The sequence below is a fragment of the Lytechinus pictus genome, chromosome 3 (assembly GCF_037042905.1).
Source record: "Lytechinus pictus isolate F3 Inbred chromosome 3, Lp3.0, whole genome shotgun sequence".
NCBI classification, from domain to species: Eukaryota; Metazoa; Echinodermata; class Echinoidea; order Temnopleuroida; family Toxopneustidae; genus Lytechinus; species Lytechinus pictus.
Genome location: NC_087247.1, coordinates 42,727,914 through 42,751,893, shown reverse-complemented (window position 1 = coordinate 42,751,893; position 23,980 = coordinate 42,727,914). Strand labels below are relative to the sequence as shown.

Below are 23,980 nucleotides of genomic sequence, written 5' to 3'. Positions count from 1 at the left end.
AAATACAATTTACATATGAAAATGAAGTTACATCAACATAAGATGACACATCACAATGTTCTAATTTTGATACTAAAATTGACATTCAAAACTTCATCAAAATGGAAGTTTATAAATTATAGGAATAAAAAAATAAAAAATACATGGAATGACTACACACTCGGGGAATGCGTGAACATACAGTATATTTTTATTTTTTTATGATATAGAAAAGAAAAAAAACACAAATTTAAATTAAGCAAGCGAAATAGATGCACAAGTAAAGCATGCCAAATAAACAGAGCATGACTCCAACCTTTCTTTCGATGATGCTCTGCATCTACCACATGGATGGGCTTGAGAGGGCGGTGTTTGATGTACTTCACTTCTGCATCCTTAGCAACATTATCAATCCTGATGATGCGTCTCGAGGATGAGAATGTCTCACTTTCATCCTTGCTGGTTTGAACTTCTTCACATGTTACCTTGGTCTGCTTGTCTGGAGCTTTGTCCAGAAGGGAAGATTTCAGAGAAGCATAGTCTGCTTCATCTGATTCATTCCATTCCTGCTGCACTGCAGATACTCCAGGAGCAGCAGGTTCGTCCAATTCAGCTTGAAGATTAATCCAGCTGTTGCTCAACTTTTCTTCCTGGGACTTGGATTTGTTGAGTGTTGCAAATTCCTGTGTCCAAGAAGCAAGCTTCTCATCATCCAGACCCAGAGAGAATGATGGAAGTCCTTCCATGCTCTTGGGACGGCTTTTACCGGCATTGTTGCCACCAGAGCGTCTCCTGGTGACCCCAAGATTCCTGGGCAGACTGCGTGTCTTAGAAGCAGCTGAAGCTGCTCCAGTTTTGTTACTAGAGTCAATCTCTTGAAGCAAGAATGGTTTGTTTTCAGTTCCACTAATGAACACACCACCATGCTGTAACATACGCTCTGCATAGGTATCTTTACAATAGTGTCTCTTACGCGAGCGTTGCACATTATCACGATTTGATAAGAAGTTTTTCCTGCACAGAGATGTATTCAGGGGCATGCTCCTTGCATTATACAGCGCGGAAACGCCATCATTGCTTTGTTCACTGGGGGATCGTCCATTGGAAGCAACATTAGCATTGATATCAGTAGACTGGGAAGGCTGCCACGAGTCTAGGCTATCTGTATCTGATAAATGCTCCCTGCTGCTAAGTAAAGGTCTCCTAATGGCCCCAATGGATCCACACCATGTGGCAGTTCTTTGTCTTCTTTGTGGGACTAAACCTCCAAACTCTATTTGCTCAGGGTGTAGGAGATGTTGAGTTGGTGGGTCAGCTGAGGTGGGCTCATTCACTGGATCAGGGGAGAGATCTTCAACCTCAGACTCAGAGAGTTCCCCAATGCCTAGGACATGAAAGGAGAAGGATAAATAAATAATAAAATGAAAATATGTGTCTACATTAAATTCTTAAAAATCAAAGGCCTACACATATTGCCCTAGCTATTCAAACATAGGAAAATCTAAAATAATCTGCAAGTCAAAAATATAAGACCAGGAAAAACATTTCATTATGACTTTAATCCATATCTTCATCAAATAAAATATGTCATGACATAACAAGCCATGGTTGTTATTTAAACAGGATTTTCATGATTTATATTCGCCAGGTCAATTCACTGAGGAAGTAAACAAAGGACACACTGAAAGGAAGAACAACAGCAGATGTCACTTACTGATTTCCTGTTAACCTCCAAAATAAAAAAATATTAGCTTCCCTGGTTCTGACATGTCATTGTGTTGGGAACAGCCAAAACAAACATATCCACACAAAATTAGCAGGGGATAGAATTCAGAGTACAGTACACTTGAGCTCAGAAAATAATGGGCAAGTACCGGTAGTAAATAAACAAAAGCCTTTCAGGTCTCTAATCACAATGTCTTTCATCTTCCATCGGTAATTCTGTATTCTTTAATTTCTTATTACTTCAACGATTCTATTTGGAATTAATATTGAAAATGTGTTAGATGACATCAATAAACACTTCAATAAGATAATATATTGTGCACTCAATAATTCTAGAGGAAACATACCCTCATCATGGTCTCCCCAAGACCTACATGTCCTTTGTGTTGTGTTGATACCCTCAGGTGCACTCAGAGTCCTCATCACTCCATTGGGTAAATGCGGAGGTGTGGCATGAGGGCGAATGGTTGGTTTCTGTAGATGCCTCAGCTGGATGGGCAGTGACTGTGGTCTCCTGGGGGCATCAGAGAGTTGTTCATGGCTGTCACATGGAGCTCCCGCCCCAGGAATATCCTGAGCACAGGAAGATGCTCCTTTAATGGAAAGTAACTCAGTCCAGTGCAACAAGCTTTCTTGAGCATTGTTCTTTTCTTTTCTGATTTCCTTGGGTTCTGGCTTCCTTCTCTGTTGAGCAATTTGAGCAAAGGTAATTACACCCGAGGAACTGAGGTTTTCTGCTGAATGAGCTTTTTTATTTGTAAAATCCAGGGTAAGTGGCAGGTCATGATCACTTCTCTCACTTTGATATACACAAATATTTGGGTCTCCAGGGGATCCTGAAGCTATGGAAGAAGGACTTGACTCTTCAGAATTGCTATTTTCACTGCCACCCTTTTCTGCTCTATGATAGTTCATCCTTTGCAGTTTAGGCGAGGCCTTATTAAGACTATCCAGCAGAGATTCCTCTGGTGAGTCGCTTATATCCACACCATTCTTTTTTCGTTCTTTGTCGAGCATTGAGGCCACCTCAAAGCTTCGATACAACATCTCATAACTCTCTGGACTGGATGACAAGGCAGGTGTCTGCAAGGAATAAGCAGATCTGAGACTTTCTGATGAGGCAGAGCTTGTTGCTTCATGGGATGAACAGCTCTTCACCCCATCATCAAACTCTTCTCCCAGTTCATTGTTAAATTCATAATCATCTGTTACAACGCCAATATTTCTTATTTCCTTTTCAATGTCCTGATCACATGGTTGGATGTAGGTGTTAAGATTTGTAGGTGTCTCTAATACTGAGCCAGTGATGGTGGATACCTGATGATAGTTGTTTCCTTCAGCATCTGCATAGTAGAAGGAATCCTCGCCTTCCACCACTGGACTGTCATCATCAGACTCTGACCAAAAGCTCTTATCCACAGTGGGTGTTTTGTCACTGTCGTAGTCAATCCTACATCTTTCCTGAGAGATCCTGCAGGACATGTCCACATTGTTCTCATTAAGGCTGTCTAAGCTGATAGAATAGGCATTCTTGAGTTGCTCGATGGAAGCTTGGCTTGTATACTCCTCAGTTGGGGATTCTTCATCCTCGCTGAGTCGCCTCTTCCTCTCCAACAGCCTTGCTGGCGATGGAATAAGACTCCCCTCATCCTCCACCTCTTTCAAAACCTGTGACAGGTCCATAAAGTGGTGAGAATCCAGAGAGAATCCATTGCTACTTTGCTGTTGTTTCTGCTGCTGCTGTTGCTGCTGCTGATGGAGGTTTTCTTGATGGGTTGCCTTGACAACAGGCTGGTAGAGGGACTGATAGGCATATCCCGCATCAGTGAAGTCAGAGCTTTGGATGCTGACACCCTTGTTGTTCCATGATCCGGATGGCATCTCGCTGGATGAGGGAGCCCCTTGTGAAGGTGGCTCAGCTACCGACCACAGCACAAAGACACAGATGAGGATGACAATAAAAAAGCTGCATTGAAAACAAAGAGAAAGCAAACAATCTTTAAGAGTAATTCAATGTGTTTATTTTATCTAGATCACAACACATCTAGTAACTAACAATACCTCCTAAAAGGCACGATTTCTGTTCTAAATATCATTACCCTCTTTCTAAAAAAAATATGACAGCAAAGATTGACACCAATTTTGAGTAAATATTATGACAAGAAATGAATTTAAATCTCTTTATAGAAAGAATTTAACAATTCATTAAGACACATCACGCATTTAATTTTGCTATTAAAAGCTATACTTTGAACAGGTAAGTACAAACCTTGTGACACTGATACAGCATACAAATCACATTTTTAGAATTTAGTATTATAAAATTGCATGAGTTCAATTCTGTAAATGTCATTTGAACTGATAATAACATATAACATATCGCTTGGGCTCCTCTTCCCTCTGAAATCCATCTTATAACAGATGCATCATACTTGAAGAAAGTCTTCAAGCTTTAAAATGAAGACATGTTTAGACTTTAGAGGCAGTAAGACAGGATGTACAAATTAAGTTGAGCTAGAAGTAGGGTGCTCTTTCTTCTACGTGGCAACATCACGTAGGTATTCTATGCAGGGTAATGGTGCCCTATTTATTCACAGAAAGAGGACAGAATAAGGCCAATATGACCTTTCATTCACATTCTTGTATTGAGCATATGACAAATTCTGTATCATTTCTTATTTAACAGTAATACTTTCTTTTCCTATTTAAGAGTAGCAATAAATTATTCTGATTTTACAACCAATTCCTTACCATTAGTCTATTTTTTTTTTTTATGTACACTGTATGAGCTATTTCATTCATTCAGGATGTTTTCTCAATGCACATGTATTCAAGTTATAACTTTGCATTGCACATCTATTCATACTTCTTATTTTGGTAAAATAGAAGGTTTTCTGAAAGTGACGTAATGTTGTTTATTCTCTTGTTGGTAAAAAAAATTGTAGCAGAAAAAATTACGGTAGATAAACATGTATCCCTGAAGGTGATTAGTACACCTGCCCTATGCTGTTACCACACATTTAGACAATGAATATTGTCTTTGAGCCAAGATGAATATTTGTGCCAACTTTCATGAGCACTGGCTAAAAACTGGGGAAGTAGTCTGATCCATATTGTGGGTTTCTGGAGTTTGGGCCATAATATGTGGTTACCATACCAACACACTTTCTGACAAATGCAAGAAATGATTATTGCACAGTATTTTTACCACAAGAAAATTGTGTGTGTCCAAATTTCATGAGAATTGGTTAAAAACTGAGGAAGTAGTTCAAACCCACAAAATTTTACCTAATTTTTGTCATAATATATTGTTACCATGGCAAAACAATTTCCGAAATTGCAGAAAATGTGTCTTGCACATCTTTACCCCAAGACCAATGTGCATTCAAAATTTCATGAGAATTGGTTAAAAACAGAGGAAGTATTTTGACCCACTAGATCTGCAACAGACCGACCCACCTGACCGCCTTGACCTTACGCTGATTCATATATACCCCCTTCAAACTTTGTTTGGCGGGGTATAATTAGGAACAGCTTTGACAAAAAATTGACCCTAAAGAAAAGGTTTTTAACATTTTAGGGGGCAACTGGCTGCACCTAGGAGGAGAAAAGAAAGATGGATAATGAGGCAAAAGAGAAAGAATAAAGGATGAGAACATGGAGAATAAAAGGGAATGAGGGAGAGGAAGAATGAGACTGAGAAAGAAGAAAATGAAAAGACAAATGAGAAATGGATGAAGAGGAAGTAGAAGTAGCAGTAACAGGAGTAGCAGCAGTGGTAGTAGGGCTATAGTTGTCCAGAAGAAGTGATAGTTGGTAGTAGGGAGCAATATTGCTCATAGCCAACAGTAATTCTACATGTAAATTAAGTTATTGATGTTTTGTATTATGATATCTATCTCTACAGTATTTTACCATCTAATCAAGATAAATATGTCAATTCAAAATGAAATCCCTATATTCAGGAACAGATTGAATGAAAATATAAAAATGCAGAATATAATTGCTTGAAAACCAATATGATAAAAGTACATGTACATATATTCAAAATACAGAATACCCTCACTGGAGCCCCAATTATGACGCTTACAGCCTGTCTCGAGCATTGTGAGTTTACAGTAGTGATATTGACATACTTCACATACCAAACATGTCTGCCCCATCAAATTACCTCCATGTAGTGTGCTTCTGTGCATGTCACTTCATGCAGAAGCCTTATGTATGATACTACTCTATTATCCATAGTAGATATAAAACAACTCTAACATATTCAATACAGTTGTAAAATCCTTAGTTATCAAGAATCACAAGAAAGTTCACAATTCACAGTAAAGTTCTATTTAGAATCATATGGTCCATGCAGTTTCCATGTACAGCATTTTAATTGTTCAAAAAGGGTTATTGACAAGTTGAGTCTACTTTATTAAATTAATCCCTATGCATCCAAAATACACACAGATGATATTCACACAACAGGGTTTATTTTACTATATACTGTATTAAGGGTATTTTCAAACATCAAAGCAAATTGAGTAAAAGAAGAAATAATATCTTTGTTTACATACATTTCAAGAATAAATTTCTCACTTGTAATACTACAAAATGAAGACACTACAAGTATGAATGATAATATATTCATTTGTAAAATTGTATACTTACATAGATATAAACACAATGACGATGAAAGGACTCGACCAAACAAAACACGGCTCTCCCACTCCGGCGACATCTGTACTTCACTCTAAAAAGTGATCATTTCACTAAAATAATGATTATTAATCCACATCATCTTCTGAGCCCTGTCTCCAACACTGCTTAGAGAATCCAAATTAAACAAATTAAGTGATTACAGTGTCCCAAAAAATCAAAACAACAGCAAAAGATGATGATTATGTATAGTTAATATACATTTATATACAAACCATCATTCGCTTTGTGTGTGCCTACATAGGTTCGGCACGCACACAATATGGCGGCGTATGAGGATTTAGAAGACAAAATTGGCTTGCGATCAAGACAGCAAAATCGCAAGCTCCCCTGTCTGTGTATCAGAGAGTAAAAGGGATGAAGGGTAGTGCGCTATGTACACACAGCGTTGACAAGGCTATTTCCCTTGCATTGCTAATGCAGTTACCCAGAATGCACTGTTGCACCTCTTCCCGAGCCCGGTAATTGATTGCTCATGGGGTAGCTGGGTTTGTGCGCAGCGCAGTGAGCTCAGCTCATTAGCATAATTGTCACTCGGTAGCAGGAGCCCTGAGGAGGCACAGGAAGTAGGGATCGTCTAAACAAATTTCCTTTCAGAGGAAATGCGTAGCTGGTGCAGCCCAATTACACAAGCAGTGTGAGGGCTTCCATCTCCATGATGTAAAATAATGCATTGTAAGGGCACCTAATGTTGCCATAAGAGTAATTTCAAAACTTTGAATCTTAAATTTTCATGCTGAAAATAACCTGATTTTAACAGATGAATAAAATCAGACAAGCAAAACACTGAAAATTTCATCAAAATCAGACAAGCAATAACAAAGTTAGGACATTTTACAGTTTGGCATCATTTTGTAAAAACAGTTCTATGCATGTATTCATAAATAAGCAGTGACCAAGCTGATGTCATATCGCATATTCCAAGTTTATTCTTAATGTATTTTTTTATATGAAATCAAATTTATTCAAATTTTGTCCACCAAGAATGGAAATATTAGAATGCCAACTGATTTAAAGTGTAAGATAATCATTGCTGCAACTTATTTTGTAACATAGTATATAGACACAGATGGCCATGAGCATATATGAAATAATTAAGAATTCATGTAGTAACATGTAAGAAATAGTGGAAAAGGGGTGGGGAACATGACACCATCAGTCCATCTATTACATATTCATAATTGTTTGTCTATAACTGTTTTTCACAAAATATTGCTAACTTTATATTCAGTAACTTTGTTATTTGATCACATTTTGAATAATTATCCAGTGTACTTCTTTGGTAATTCTCTATTTATTTATTGTCAGCCTGAGTACCCCTTTAATCAAGAGTAATCTCCCCTCCTTCTCCCCCCCCCCTCTATCTCTCTCTCTCTCTCTCTCTCTCCCTCTCTACCTTCCCCTCTCTCCCACACCATTTCCATTTAACATGAGTATGATCATTGTCATGTTGAAATTTAATTTTAATCAAAACACTAAAAAAAAAGTTATATCAAACACTATTCAACACAGACATACAAGTAATATATGACATAAGACAGATTTTTACATCAAATGTACTTTTACAATGCAAACATTTGTATTCATCATTATATATCATTTTTATACACTTATTCATTATTTTTAATATGTTCGTTTTTATACGCATATTCATTATTGGAAATATGTTCATTTTTATACGCAAATCCATTATTGTAAATATGTTCATTTTTATACGCAAATCCATTACTATAAATATGTTCATTTTTATACCCAAATCCATTATTGTAAATATGTTCTTGTTGAGACTCCCATACTCCTGATCGGGGGTCTATAGAATTTAATAAAATCTTATCTTATCAACTTGCAAATTTTTGCTTAGTCCTACTAATTAAGCTGGTTTTTGCAAAAGTGACTGGCCCTATAATAGTAGGGCCAAGAGAGCTTAAAAGTACAGATAAAACAGTTGTCAGTGATTAAGTAAACCAGACCAAAACAAACGAAAAAGAATTATTTCCCCCCCCAAAAAAAAAAAATCTTTAATGTCTTCTAATTTTCTATCAACCTTTTCAAATGTATCTAAGTATTTTCTGTGTTTCTCCTTAATAATGTCCTGTGGTATTATCTGTAGTATACCTAAACACAAAAATTCACAGAAATATGATGTTATCAAAGGTTATCACAGGTATAACATCAAATTTGCATTATAGTTAGTCAAAAAGAGCCTATAGTTTATACAAGAACAAATGATGTTAATTGTTATTGTCCAAATTAAAAATTATACAGTCACTCCGCCGCGCGAGCTAATTCGCACGTATTTATTCAGCTCGTATTCATGACCGCTCGGTTCATGAATACGTAATGAGGAACGCAAGGGTCTAGTTTCTCTGCGTTTTACTGGGTTAATTTACTGTTTTAAACCATAAACATTATATCGATAGAAAGGGGAAGAATCAAGGATTCGATATATTCCATAATTATCGACATATTTCATTAAATTAGTAAGGTAAACTGCCCTAGAACTTTGCCCCCGGAAAGATTCAAATCATTCAGCTTTAACGACGTATAATACCATTTCATGATTCTTGCGTCCTTCAAATTTAATAACAGTTGTAAAGCTGAATTATCACTCTTTAAAATGAGACATAATTCATGGTTTTTCATTAATGAGGAGAGTCAGGAACCAGGGAAACATACCGCCAAGTCATTATGAGGGCCTGTCCAAAACGAGCTTCAAACGAGTTACGTAAATAGAGCATTCTGATTGGTCAACGCATTCCATGGATTCAACGCGTGATCGCAGGTCATGACCTTTCTACACATCGACTTTCGAAGCGAAACCCCGAACAACGACGTCGTCTACTTTCATAGAGTATTTGTTCTTTTATACAAAGTTTAGAGACGTAAAATTGTTTTTGATAGATTTTTAAATATACAAGACTGACAAAAATACAAGAAATTTAATGGGATATTTCCTTATATCTCTGCATTCATTATTATAGCCATTCTAACAGGTGATTCTAAGTGAGTAGAGTCGTATTTGTGTTTTATCAATAAACTCAGTCCCATGTATGCAATTCTGCGTTTTCTGAATTATGTACTTAGTTAACTTATTGATGCTGCCCCCCTCCCCCCGGCCGGTTTTGTTGCCAAGATTTGTTGAAAAGAATTACATACATGCACACATCCCGTTTTCAGAAACAAACAAGAATGGATAGAACAATTAATAAATGTCAACATGCTTGGAAGTTTAGAAAAGCATAAAAAATACAAATGCACTACTTGCAAACCTGATCTAACCCAAAGACACCCTCCATAATTCATGCGTTTTGTTTTACTGCTCTAAATCATCAATCCATTTTATCAATTTTCTTTCTCCCATTAGTTGATTTTGTTTTATTCATTAGTATTTCTGTTTATTTATTTGTTTATTTGGGGGTGTGATCAGGGCCAGATCCAGGATTTTCCAAAAGGGGATGGGGCAAATATTTCGTAGGAAATATTGACAAGCAAAAGTTTTCCCTCCAAAAATGACTGACATTTTGCCACATTTGAAATTAACAACCCCCCCCCCCCCAAAAAAAAAAAGGGGGGGGGCTCACTTGTAAAGGAACCACATAATCCCATTTATAATATTTGCTGCCACCCTAAGGGGGGGACACTTGTGTATTTACGGTATGTTTACATTAAAAAAATAGACAAGTTGCTCTCAATACTCTCAGGGGGGGGGGGGGGGCACGTGTCCCCCCCCCCCCTGGGTGTAATGTATAATTTTATTTATCACGATTCATTCTCCACCCTTTTCTCTGAACAATTACATTCCATCTTGCAGTGGGATACTTGGATATCATTTGTTCAACAGATCTCGTCTTCCTCCTCAATTTTCAATTCCTCATATTCACAAATCTTGTCCCACTACTGTGTTTTTTATTCATTTTCAAACACCTTTCTCCGTGGGAAACACCCATCTCTCTCCCTCTCTATTAGTGTTGCTCTGTCTGTCTCTCTTGATTTTTCTCACACATCCAGCCGACTTTCTAATCGAACACATCTTTTTTTTGGTCATACACAGAAACGTGTTTAAACAGTTGTGTGACTGTAACTTAAGTTCATACACATATTCTCTTCTTCTTTTTCTTTATATCTTGATTTTTTTCTATTTCTTTCTTCATTTATTCTTCTATATTCTCATATTCAGATCTCCAGTGCAATACAATGCATGAATTCAAAATCTAGCTCATAGTAAATGGATATTCCTAAAGAAAAAAAAATAGAAAGCATGTTCAATATCAGATCAATTTTAACAAGAAAAAAAGACTTTATTTCCAACATCAAACTCTTGAAACTCATGTTTACAAAACATATAAATACAAGCAAAAAACTTTGGCACCTAATATCATTCAAGGCAAGTACATGAAGAGACTATAAGTGAATACTGTTTTTGTTTTACAATCAAACATGTTAATAAAGATAAAGGCAGTTTTACATATAATGCTCCCTGAATGTCTTTGGCAAGCAGACTACAGTAGTTGAGGTAAATATGAGTTAAAACAATTTTATATACAAGGAATGTATTGTTTAGGAAAGCCCGTCATCAGTGAAATAAATTTGGTAGTCATGAAAGGAAACAAGTGAAATAATCTTTGTATACAGAAGTCAGTGCCATCAAAACTGCCTCATAAAAGAAATAATTCAGCCATACGTTTACATAAATGTATATCTAGCCTCTAGGTAATACATATTACAATATATGAAATTACTGGGGTCAATATACGTATCACCAACTCTAATAATGTCCCCATTGTTAACATGTGTATGAGATGTTAAAACTGCCACTATGCACTCTCTAAATGGCAAGGAAAAAACAATTTATAAAAAGGTGATCATGAAAATATACATACATGTAATGTACATGTAAGAGTAGGAACAAGGGTAGTTCAATGTTCAAGTTCATCATGACAACTTGTACAAAAGGTTCAATACATGTAAAGCAAAAAAAGTTACACATTTACATAATCATAATCATAAGTAGCAAAAGCAACAGCAGGGTAAAATAATATACACAACTGTTTTATAGGATATTGTAAATCACACACATATTGAAAAAGCTGCGTCAAAGTTCAAGAGGAAAGACATGTACTGCACCTCTATATATTGCTAATGAAATAATTAGCCAATCTAACGAAATACATGTAACCATCATGTATTCTGCTAAAGCCTCACAATTGCTGTAAGAAACTTCACATTTGTTTCATACAACTACGACAACTATTATTTCAGCTACCAAAATGATTGACCTGCAAGACCTCAATGGAACTGGCAAGAAACGTATACATACACTGACTCATATGTATTGCAGTAAAAAGCAAGAATAAACATAACATGGCAAGGTACGTGAAATATATGAAAAATAAATAAAAAGGTATCACATGCATAAAAAACATGTGTAAATGCTCACCAACATTTCCACATTGCCTGTCATGCCTTCTCATAAATGTTCTTTAAACAAAAATTATAACCATTAAAAAAACATGTACATAATATAAAAGTAATAGCTATCATGAAAAGATTCAATGTAACAAACTTCACCCTCACAGCAGCCAATGAATACTGGCATATAATAGACTGATTAAATGACTGATGAATGATTTCAAAGGGCTACAAGAACATGACACAGATAATGCCTACTCATAATCTGAACAGTCTTCCTGCAAATCTTCAAACAGAGATAAATCACCATCAATGTCGATTTCAATGGTACCTTCGATATTTGTTTTATCACAAGGAACTTCATCAAAATCAGAATCATAATCAAAATGATCAATATCAGAATCTTCTTCACTGGAGTCGCTATCACTTGCCAGTTTATCTACAGCAGTAAGATTTTGGCACTGTCTACATCGGCAACCTGGCCCACAAAATCTACCCTCTTTTCTACATTTACATAAACGGTTTTGACATTTGCTCTTGGCACAAGAACAACCCCTTGTGAGATATAAAACATTTGATTTAATCTTTTCAATACTTTCATCTGTGTCCCACTGGCATGCTACATGTACTTCCCCATCATCCCTGGATACAACAAAGCCATATAATTCAATGTCTGGATAATTGTATATGGGAATCTGTACTTTATCCCAAACAGTTTGGACCCAACAAGATCGTAGCCAATGCAATTTTAGGGCAGAACTGGAAGGTAAAAGTCCATCTTCATAGACTCCCTTCCACGATGCTTTCCGAACAACCTCAAGAGCTTTAATATGCCTATCAAACACAGAACATTCATCAATACTATGAAACAAATCAACTGGAGAGGAATAGTCATGTAGACATGCACGATTTGCATTGAAATAAACACATAGTACAAGTCTATAAAAAGAGAGTAACCCTGCATCACTATCAGCATTTAAATTTGTATTGTATAGTGTTCCTTGTGTATCTGGAGACAATTCTCCAGCAATAAAAGAGGCATATTGGAAAAAGGTATTAAAAAATACACGCTTCCCTAGTTGTGCAAAAAAAGACACAAAATCACACCCACTACATATGTAGAGTGTTTGAATACACTTCTTAACATCTATTGCTTTCAAACTTAATTGGGATAGATCTGAATCTCTTTCACATGCGGATTGTAACATATTCAAATTCAAAAACTTTTCTTGTCCTGGCTTGGCATCAAATTGTATTATTATTGATTTGTCATCAAAGTTTAAAGGCAGCCCTATCATTCCTATATCCCTATCAATCGAATAAATTAAAATTTTTGAACATGGTGAATCAAAAACGTGTAACCAGATTTGAGTATCGGACTCTTCATGATTATGTACAATGTTATGACTTTCTTTTCCTCTTGAAGAAACCTTCACACCAGTCCAATCAAAAGATTGATCTAAACCAACATGGAACCCACCTGATGTAATAAAAATTTGATTTGGATACTTGAATTCTAGTGCAACAATATCTATAAACTTCTGTGATAAATAACGACAAAGCATTTGCTTATTTGAACGTATTTTAAGAAAATTCATCCAAGTTCTGGGAAGAGGGACATTATCATCTATACTTTCATAATTATATTCCTCATCTTCTCTATCCCTACGTGTCCTTTCTATTCCTTTAGGTGATGTACCCTGAGTGCCTGCCTGGTCAAAAAGTATCCTTACTTCTCTAAAACCTTTCTTAAAATATGATGCTACCCACCGCTGAACCAAAAATTTAGCATAATCAAGAAATACTTTAAACTGTTTCAATGGAGAGGTGTAAATGATATTCATCCCTTCAATAATAACGCAAGAGTCAGTAGGTGAAAAGCTATATGAATGTGCAATCAAAGGATATTGTGTATTGTAACGCTTATCAAGTTGTGTATAAATTAACGATTTTGCCCCTTTATGAGGCATATGATTTTGTCCACATAATGCTCGTGGTTCTGTTACAAATTGGCACAAATCTGATATAGGAAGTTTGGTTTCTTGAGAATGAGCAATTGTTCGTTTATAACATAAAGTAATTAGTTTTTTTTCTTTCTCCAAATCAGATACCTTTTTTTTTCTAATTTTTTCCTTAGCAAAAGTTTTGAGTCGAAACTTTCTTGCAACTGGTTTTTCAACAGATGTCTGTCCCAATATGAACATTTTACAATATGCCATATAAGCATCTTCCCCCATTTTCCTAAAATTCAAAAGAGATTGCTGTTGGACTGCAGTGGCTGGCTTTTCAGTGAAAATGTGAGAAAGACATGCTGACTGATTGCTATGGAATATCTGCGTGTTAGAAAGTTTTTCAAAGTATGATTTCACATTATTGAATTCTAATTTAATGACTGACAAATCAAGATCTCTTTGATACTTGTTTGGTCTTGTAATGCCTAACTGTTCTTCTAATGTACTTATCATCTTTGCTTGATTCTCTAGAGTTCCAGCCAATGTATTCATATCCTTTGGTAAACTATGCGTTAAGGCCATTTTACAGTCTCTATTGATAAGCATTTCGTGTGCTTCATCTAGTCCAATATGTGAAAAGTTCTTACCACTAATACTTGCAACAAATGCCCCCTTTTCAAAATGCTCTCTAATGTAATCTGGGAAACCACAAATCATACTTAGATGTCCTGGTATGAGGGTGGAATAATTCTGACGATCAAAAGCTTGAAATAATGGAATCATTTTCTTAAAAGAAGCTAAACGCAAATTCCAATTCCCTGTTCGCATTGCCATGTGAAGGTTTATGTATGACAGACAATCTTCTCTCACAAACTGGTTCCAGAATCTAAATGTTTCATATTTTGAAGACATTTCTTCGCAATATGCATTGAATTCATTTACAAATGGAATAACAGAATGAATGAAGTGCAATTCAGCATCAAAAAATTCATCTACACCTTTGTGTTTTCCATCTTCATATTCAAGGTGACAAACAACATTCTCTATCTGTTTCAGAAAGTCATCATTAGAAATAACAACTTCAGTTCCTTTACGATGCTCTAAAAATGAGGAAAGCAGACACATAAATACGGCTTCATAACTTTGCAAGATAAACCTGTGAGTTCTTTTGAAATTACTACATGATGCTAGACTCTGTAAAGTCATCTGCTTATGGGCCAATTTTGCTAAATCCTTCAAACCAGCATCCCAGAAAATTTTCATTATCACCTCCTGAAAATTTTTCAAAACATGCCAATCTCCAAGAAATGGTATTACCCAGTCCAAAACTTCTCCATACTCTCTTTTCATATTTATCAACATTTTTATAGTGGCTCCATCTCCAGCTACAACTAAGTGATTGTTATTTTTGTTGATTTCAAATAATTTGTAAAGAATCCCTAAACAATGCATCAGAGTATTGGGTGAGTCAGCTTTCTCATCCAAGACGTAAAGATAACTGAAGTTTGATTTCTCAGTCTCGTGATTACCTACCATCGCTAATTTACACTTAAAACTTGGAATAACAGTTGAAGATTGATAATGCAAACTATAATATCTTTCTGCAACATACACAAACATATTGAAAAACCCTTCTTCAAAAAATTTCTTATCATGACTGGAATATTCGAAATATTCTATCGTAAGCTGTGACCTTATAAAGGTCTTATAGTAAGGGGCCTGAAAATCTTTCCTATTTGCTGCTGGTAAAGACGAGTCACCACTTAAGGAAAGCTTCCTTCTCAAACGAGGTTTTTTAACATTTGGAATTGAAGATTCAGAAGAATGTGCACCTACTTGAAATTCCTGTTCAATATCAGAATCTATATTTAATTGATCTTCAGACAACTTTTCTAATGAGTGTGACTTTTCTGTGATAGGCTTTGGCTGTTGTGCCATAATGGATGTTCCGTGCCAGCTTCTTGACGAGTCAATTGTTACAGCAGCAAATGGAGATAATACATCAATGTTATCAATAGAAATTAATGTAAATGCTTCCGGAATGAGCTCAGACATGAGACCATTTTTTTCCCTTCGAGCAAACACTTCATGCCAAAATCTATTTAAAGTATCTTTTGAACACGAAAAACCGAATTTATTAAATATTTTGAGTAGTTTTGAGGAACGAGTCAGTCTTTGAATACAAGTACCAGTGAGAATATGAACAGGATAGCTATTTTCTTCATTTAATATGAATTGTAAGAAACAAATTGCAGTAATTCTTCTTTGCCTACGACTTTGCCCTGATTTTGTATTATCTGTTGGAAAATTGACATATTCTTTTTCTACACTAAATGATGACTTTGTGAAGTGATTGAATTCTTCCCTTGTGGCAGTAAGAAGACAAATAACGTTCCACACTAATGGATTGAAAAATGAAGTTAAATCAATCAGAGTAAAATCAATAAGGTGAGAAGGATTTGTTAAAAAATGGTCTCTTATCTGTTTGCTCTGTGTTCGCAAATTGCTGTTGCATTGACCTATTATACTCCTGAATTCTATTTCTACACTACTGCTTGAAGGAGATTGTAAATATTCATCATCTTTTGGATTTCCACTCTCATCATCACATTTATTTTTCAGAAGTCTGTACTCAAAACAGCTTGTATGCCATGCTTCAATAAGATCTGACATTGATATATCTGAGATATAAAAAAGTATTCCCTTTTTTCGTGCTGACTTGTGAATGATCAGAATTTTGCCAAAATTTTCAACAATTTTTGTATGGAGGAAAGTCTTTGTTCTCATCAATCTAAAATAAAGGGATTTTTCTGGAACTTTTCTCTTCAAAACTTCTAAGAAATATTCATAGGCAGTACTTAACAAGAAACCTTTATTTGTATTACATAAGCTACAAAGGTGTAGGAATGTAGAATTCAGGACATCAAATAACACATGATCTAAATCATCTGACGGTTCATACTGTTGGCACTTAAGAAGAAAAGATTGCTCCAATTCTTTTAGCAAGCATTCAGTACTATGTTCTCGTAAAGCAAACCTCTGACATGAGGTACACAAAACGCTTTCATCATCAAAAAGAAACTCATCATTAACTTCTTTTAATTTCAAAATACTTTCCTTCGAAAGACTATGACAAAAATATTTTTTTGATTTGACTTGGGAACCACAAAATGAACATTTAATTCGCTCTTTGGGGTTGAAAATCTCTGCTCTGTGCTTTTTACAAATAGGAATGGAATCAGGAATGGATACACAATCTAAAGAAAATGCAAAATTGAAATCTTCAAGTGTGCAATTGGTATCACATTCAGATGTCATGTTACACAAAAAATAATGACTCAAAAAGCATGGCAATCGTTCCTTCTTTCTTGTTTTTTCAGGTGTGTAGATTTGAATTGCCTTTTCATCTATTGTTTTTAGCTTTTTAACATTTTTCTGGCGACAGGCATCACATATGCAATAATTTTCATCTACAGAAGGGTATTTCTCTTTGATAAATTCATTTAAGTGTTTGTTTGATGATGTAGAAAGGTGTAAATATCTATTTGAATTCTTACTGCACAGCTGGCAAGGCCCACATACATCTTTATTACATGGAGCCCTTTTGCGTCCTTTCACCCCAATGAATTGGAACTTGAATGCACATTTAAATTAGTAAAAGAAGATGATAAATCAGGCATTATAATTGGAGTACCAGTAAGACTATATGCAAATGTTTGACATGATAATTCATCAGGAGGTCGAATGGGTGGATGTATTCCATCCCAGTGGCTGGAAGAAGGCAGTAGGCTGGCTATGCTGGCTTGTGATGATGGAATTGGATCATCCAAAGGATTCTTACTTGGGTAGACAATGGGTGGATTTCCCTCATTATATGCATGGGATTGGATTGAATTGGGACCTACATGTATATGAACATCAAAATCGATAAGAGAAAATGATGAATCACTTGCAACTCGACCTGTGCTGGATGGTGATGACGGGATTGGAGCCTTGGGTGGTTGTGAAGTGTGATGGACACTGGGTTGACTTTGATGAACTGGAACCTCAAGCGGTGGACTACTTGGGTATGGATGCTGGACGCTGGATGGATTTTGGTCACAGTTTGAAGAGGGCGGGTTTGGAGCATCTTGTTGATTTTGATGACTAGGATTGGTGACATGATTATCTGGTAGATGACCGAGCTGGGATTGACTGTGAACAGAGTAGACAGCTGGATGGACCTACATGCACAAATGATTAAAAGAAAAAAAAATTAAACACATTTTTACAATAAAAATAGATGATCGTCAAAACAAGTAACTTCAGTTCATTATCCACATCATGTATTCTACTTTTGCTAAGACAAAAACTGAACATGGCACATACATGTTGTACAGTATACAATAATGGAGCTCTCAAATAACTATCAATTGGAAAAAAAAACCTTTTCATCAACTACATGTACATGAAAATGTAAAACTGTGCAAACCTTTCGTTTTCTTTTCCTCTTTGGCTTCTTCCTCTTCTTATGGAGGATGTACTTGCTCTTTACTCCAGGAAGGGGGATGCATGATGGCAATGAATGATGATGAAACTGATGAAGTCTTTTATATGGGATGAGGACTGTACAGCGAAATTCCGGGATGTGACGGTTTGGTGGCAACGGTGGGGTGGGTGATGGTTTAAATGAATTCCTCACAGTTTGAAAGCCATCTGGGGTCCGAATTGTTCCACACTTCCACCTCTCCCTTTTGGTGACACTCCTTTTCCTTCTCCTTCTCCGCTCTATTTCAACATCAGGGTTGAAATAGCCCCATTGCTTTGATGAGCATGCAGATGAAACGTTCACAATTTTTTTTTTCACAGGCGTGTAAAGTTTTTTCAATTCTGCAGGAATTCGATTACATGTAGGGCTGTATGATGGTTGTGTATAGTTGAGTTTCGATGTTATATATTCCTCTATTTGTGTGGACAGATGCTGAGCTCCAGCTGTAGAAAGATGCAGTCCATCAACAGAAAAGTATGAGTCATCAAGTTCAAAAGCTTCACTGCCATCAAAATAGTAACAAGACAACTTATCACACAAAACTTTAAGCTGGGAATTATAATACAAACTTTTCCGATATAATTGTTCACAATCCCACCTTGGTAGAATAGCAGAAAAAATAATCTTTGCACACCGAAATCGCTCTCTAACACTAATATACAAATTATGAAATGCTTTGGAATCCTTTTCCCAAACACTATGTTCTAAATTGTTTGTTCCTACATGGATGAAAACAGCCTTTGTAGAAAAGTCGAAGTAATTCTGAAAAGATTTGACGAATGATGATCTTAACGATGTAACATTAGCCCCTGGAAAGCACAAAGTTTCAGAAGTAAAGGGTCCATTAAAAACAGCGTGTCGCACAATTGAGTCTCCTATCAAAAGAACTTGGCATCCAGCCAGATGTGAAGGTGATCTGTAAAGGAAAAAAAAAGAGAAGATTGCTTTTACAACAAAATAAATCCCAAACTAGGAAAGCAATAAAACAAAAGGACAGAGAGTTAAATGTTATTACAAAGAAAATAATTGCAATATGTAATAACATAACATTTAACTTCCTATCATATATTTACTCAGAGCAAAATTACAATGTTCACATATAAAAATTTGTCAGCACTTAATGAAGAAGGACACGTTGGTGGAAAAAATAGCAAACAAATCTATTGAAATAGCAACAGAAGCGCCCATCCAAGTAATATTTTTGCCCAAAGCAAAAAGAATTTGCAGGCTCAGTAATTTACAATAAATAAAATGCATAGATTCATATTTTAGTTTATCAAAATATTGCTCATATTTCCTAACTATATTAAAAACAAATACATGTAAAACAAATACATGTACATGTATGTTTCCCTCTTGAACTCTCATTTCAGAATGAGGGACACATCTCCATAAAAAAATAATTTTGCTGCTCCCCCAGAAAATAAAACTCAGCAGTGTGACAATTCAATTATCAAAGCGTTGCTGTATCAGTATGGCACTTCTTAAAGATATCTGTACAATAGTCAATGACATTGTCTGTGTGGATACCCAAAGGCCGCAGAATGTTTCTTCTTTTTTTTTTTGAGTGGGAAGGGGGAGGACTGAGCAGAACATAGCCTGGGATCATGCAAAAAATCATAATCGGATGGTAAGTTTTAGCTGTTTGTAATAAAATTTATAGCAAAAAGTGCAGTTATGATAATGAAAGCCCCCCCCCCCCACCATATCAGGGCCCCTCAGGCCTCACCCATCTGCACAATTAATCATGTAATGATACATGTTTTTAAAAATGCAATAAAATTCAAATCTGAGTCTATGTCAGATCGTCACCTGAAAAATGCAAACTTTCTTGAATAAATCTTGGGCTAAAATGTCTTTTTGTCTCATCAAAATTCAAAGTCCACAAAATATGAGTAAATGAATGAGTTCCCATGGATGTTAACTTCTTGATTAGTATATTGCCCGAGTCTTGAATTTAAATTTTCAAAGAAAGTAGATCAAGCTTAGATCTAACATTAGATTCTACGATGAAATTGAATTCTAAAAAAAATCTATGACACCTTTGTTTACCAAGGTTTATTATTGAGGTTTCCATAATTCATTTTCAATTTACTTAATAACTTTAATTCAATAATCAATTACAATAGAGATCTATTAGTACTGACAACTAGAGAGAATACCTGTAGCCAGGAGGCTCCTGACCCAGAGAGTAAAATGCATACTCTCCACAGAGCCAGGGATTGTGTCCCATTCATGTGTGTGTACCGCAAAAAAAATAAATAAAAATTTCGTCCCCAAGATTTCTACTTTCCTTCTAAAAGATCTATACCTAAATCATGTAAATGGGATACAACTCCATTTCCTCAATAGGCGTTTTGTAGCCTTGGCAAAAAAAAAAAAAAAAAAAAAACATGATGGTGACATGAACATCGTTGAAAGTTTTCTCTGTCTTTTTAATGAATTCTTGTTTAAATATGAAGTCAATATTATAAAAATGTCAGAGATGAAGTTGTATATCCCATTCACATGATTTAGGACTAGATCTACCTCTCTTATATGGAAAGTAGAAATCTCGAGAGCGTAAAATTTCTGGGTTTTTTTTTCGCGGTACACGCACATGTATGGGATGCAATCCCTGGCTCCAAGGAGGGTAAGCACACTTTAATGAATGATATTTACTCTCTAGGAGCCTCATGGCTAGTCAAGAAGTCAGATAATCTCAATATGTCAATTCCTTTTTTTTTTTTTACTGTTGACAGTGTCATGTCACTAGTGTCACTCACACTCACAGCTCTCGAGCTCGATCTCAGTCTCACTCTCAATAATAGTCTGATTTGGATGAAATGCATCAGAATATAAGGCACAAAATTAGATTGCAAATAATTACAAAATAATTTCAAACTAGATCTTATCTTTATTTCAAGTTCGCGTGGCAATGATTTGGCCCTCGCACAATTTGAGAGAATTGGGCACCAAGCTTTTTAAACAAGACACAAAAATACACTAATGGGACTGAGCCACCAGTTGGTTACTCCGCGCGAGACCATGGCTGACGTCATCACTCAATAAAATAAACAAGTACAAAAGAAGAATAAGCGTCAGTGCAGTTGACAAAATGGAAAATTTGAGGTAGTTTCATCGTAAAATACGAGTACGAAGGAGATTTTGCGTCCCAGAGATATTTACACATGTTCATCACTGAAATATTTTCTACAACATCGGAGGCTTCACGAAAACCAAAAATTCTGAGGAGGGTCAGGACGTAAAAAACAACATTCCAATGAAAAATTCGATCTCCGATCCGGCTAAAATATTGCCTAGATCTAAAGCATTATTTCAGGTTCAATTTTTTTCTGGAATACCACATATTTCATATCAAAATAAAGCTAAAGATTTCAAGATTTACTTACGGTTGCATTCTTCCATCTTGGCTTTTCCAGTGAAGAGTATGACGTCATTAGAACGAGACCAGCATGACTCTCGTGATATCTCGCGATCTACGAGAGTCCCGCTAGATGATTTTCGGGCGGATGGGATTCTGAATAAATTTCAGCGATCGTGCTCATTAGCATACGCGTGGCGCTCTGACTGTATAATGGTATTTTGAACAGAGAAAGTCTACTAGAAAGGTTAAAAATAAAATGCAAACGTAAACAGCTAATTTCATTCAACTTGATCGTTTAGTAATATCAAACTTTTTAATAGTCAATGTGAAAATTTAAAAAAAATTATGGGACTATCTTAACCCTCTATTCCAATGCTAAGATGTGCCAGAGGTTTAAAAATTAAATTATTAAGCTGTTTTTGCAAACTCAACACAGTGAATTTTTGTGGAAAATGGAAGAGTAACCAAAGGCGAAATCACGATCTGCAGCTGGCTTTCCATTGTAATTTTCATTGAGCAGGAAAGCAAGGTCAAATTAGGCGCGCTCTTTTTCAAAAGTTTTTTTTTCTGAGTGGTGTATGGTCGACTATTATTTAAACTTTGTATTTCGACTACTTGACATACATGTAGCCATAGAATTTCCACAATGGTGAGGATAGCAGTAAGGTAATACAAAATAAAGAATAATCATCAAAGTATATTGAAAAAAATACATCTATTTGTAAATGCTACTCGGGCTTCTGGCTGAGTGATGTCTGATTCATAACTCATGTTCCGGGTTTTTTGTAAATCCCACAACATTCATCATGATGACAAATTAGAGGAGTCATGCAAATGTACATTGGTCATTATTAGAACCAGGAAGATAAGAGGTAATTCCATGAAGGTCCTGTTAGAACCATACGACTGTATTTGCCCGCGGTTTCTCATCTCACCAGAAGCATGTACCAAATGATGTCATTTAAACATGTTTACTATTGTGGTTCTGTTTATACTTCCCCAGAAACCCTGATTCTGGTCAAACGACATTTTGAAACGCACCTTTTTGTAAGTTTAAGATTGGCGTTCTGAAATGTCGCTTAAATGAACGTAAGCATGGATGCAACCGTGTTTTGGACTAATCACGTATGAAAACACTGATTTTGGCCTAAAAAGTGGACACATAAACACAACCTTAGAGCCTTCTGATAAAGCTAAATCATATCAAGCCCTTTATAAGAAAGCGTAATTATTAATTATTATTCATCAACGTATCCACAAATTCATACAGCCTTGTTGAAGATGTGAAACTTTTACAGTATACTTTCTCAGCACTTTGATACATGCATACTTAAGAATAATGGGAAGAAATAAGTTTCAATAGATTTTAAGGCCATCAATAGGCCTACAATGAAGTAAATATTTGTTCACAAATTTTTATGTAGACAATCAAACTACAAAGAGAGAACAATTTGAATAAAGAATCAAATATATATATATATAAGCTAGAAGCATCAAATCTACAAATATTATTCAAGTGAATAAAGGACAGTGCAAAATGTCAATTCTATAATTTCTCCGGTTTCATACTGTCATCACTCAGAACAGATATGGTTCAATATTCACATCATATGCAATCAATGAAATACAACTTATTATGTTTCAATAGTTACCAGAAAATTACAGCATGTTTGTTGACTGTGGCTGTGGATACCATACTGGTACACAGGAACTTCAAAAATGGATTGATCATCCCTCAATCTCAAAATACATGTAATTCTTAACAAATATTCAAGCTGTTGAAAATTACACACTTTTCTGAATTTTGCAAGTTTAATACACACATACTAATCGTGCATCCATGAAAAGAAGTAACCCCTTTTAAACATTTTTGTGTAAAAGCATGATGTCCACCTTGTAACAGCAGTGGTCCCCTAGGCAATTTTGTTTGTACAGAACCTTTTTAATAGATAAAATGTTTGATTTGTGTGCATCAAATCAATACAGACTGCAAAATTGTGCAAAATGAAAAAAATGTATGCTACATCATACATGTACATGTAGATAAATTTTATCAAAATATTGTGGTCAACTATTCCTAACCTTGCTTTGATACCATTTGGTTATTAAGAAGGCAACTTTAAATAGTGGACAAAGAAATTTTATAAAATAAAAATTACAGAATTTTTCTTACTTTCATTTAAAAACAAATGACAAATTAGAAAGTGTTTTCAATTTCATATCTGACTGGCATGAACGTAAACAAGCAGTCATCCATACCCTGAGATGCCAATGAATATGATACTATTGATCATTGAGACAGCATTAAAGGCA

At 35.5% G+C, this 23,980-nt stretch overlaps 2 protein-coding genes across 5 annotated transcripts in view; both read right to left on the bottom strand.

Moving 5' to 3' along the window:
* LOC129257194 (uncharacterized) overlaps nucleotides 1–23,980 on the bottom strand; it is a 46,280-nt gene that overhangs the window by 17,653 nt on the left and 4,647 nt on the right. For 2 of the 3 annotated variants that reach the window (XM_064097117.1, XM_054895470.2), the window contains exons 1-3: nucleotides 6,364–6,850; nucleotides 2,052–3,670; nucleotides 296–1,363 (exon numbers count right to left, since the gene is read on the bottom strand). In XM_064097117.1, the coding sequence (XP_063953187.1) occupies nucleotides 296–1,363; nucleotides 2,052–3,585 (2,602 nt within the window). In that variant the 5' untranslated portion in view covers nucleotides 3,586–3,670; nucleotides 6,364–6,850. Of the gene's footprint in view, nucleotides 1–295; nucleotides 1,364–2,051; nucleotides 3,671–6,363; nucleotides 6,851–23,980 lie in introns of those variants that run through there. The other variant, XM_064097118.1, reaches the window with a different exon arrangement.
* LOC129268148 (uncharacterized) lies at nucleotides 10,689–21,748 on the bottom strand. 2 transcript variants are annotated; one of them, XM_064097115.1, is made up of 3 exons: nucleotides 21,693–21,748; nucleotides 18,244–19,216; nucleotides 10,689–17,995 (listed from the first exon to the last, which is right to left on the bottom strand). In XM_064097115.1, exon 3 carries the CDS (start codon nucleotides 17,088–17,090, stop codon nucleotides 12,075–12,077), a length of 5,016 nt encoding a protein of 1,671 aa, XP_063953185.1. In that variant the 5' UTR covers nucleotides 17,091–17,995; nucleotides 18,244–19,216; nucleotides 21,693–21,748; the 3' UTR covers nucleotides 10,689–12,074. The 2 variants fall into 2 exon arrangements, with proteins under 2 accessions (XP_063953185.1, XP_054761708.2); XM_054905733.2 differs by having other exon boundaries at nucleotides 12,979–17,995.

Excerpts from the sequence above, each read along its gene's own strand:
- LOC129268148 (XM_064097115.1), bottom strand. The coding sequence starts at position 17,090 with ATGACATCTGAATGTGATACCAATTGCACACTTGAAGATTTCAATTTT.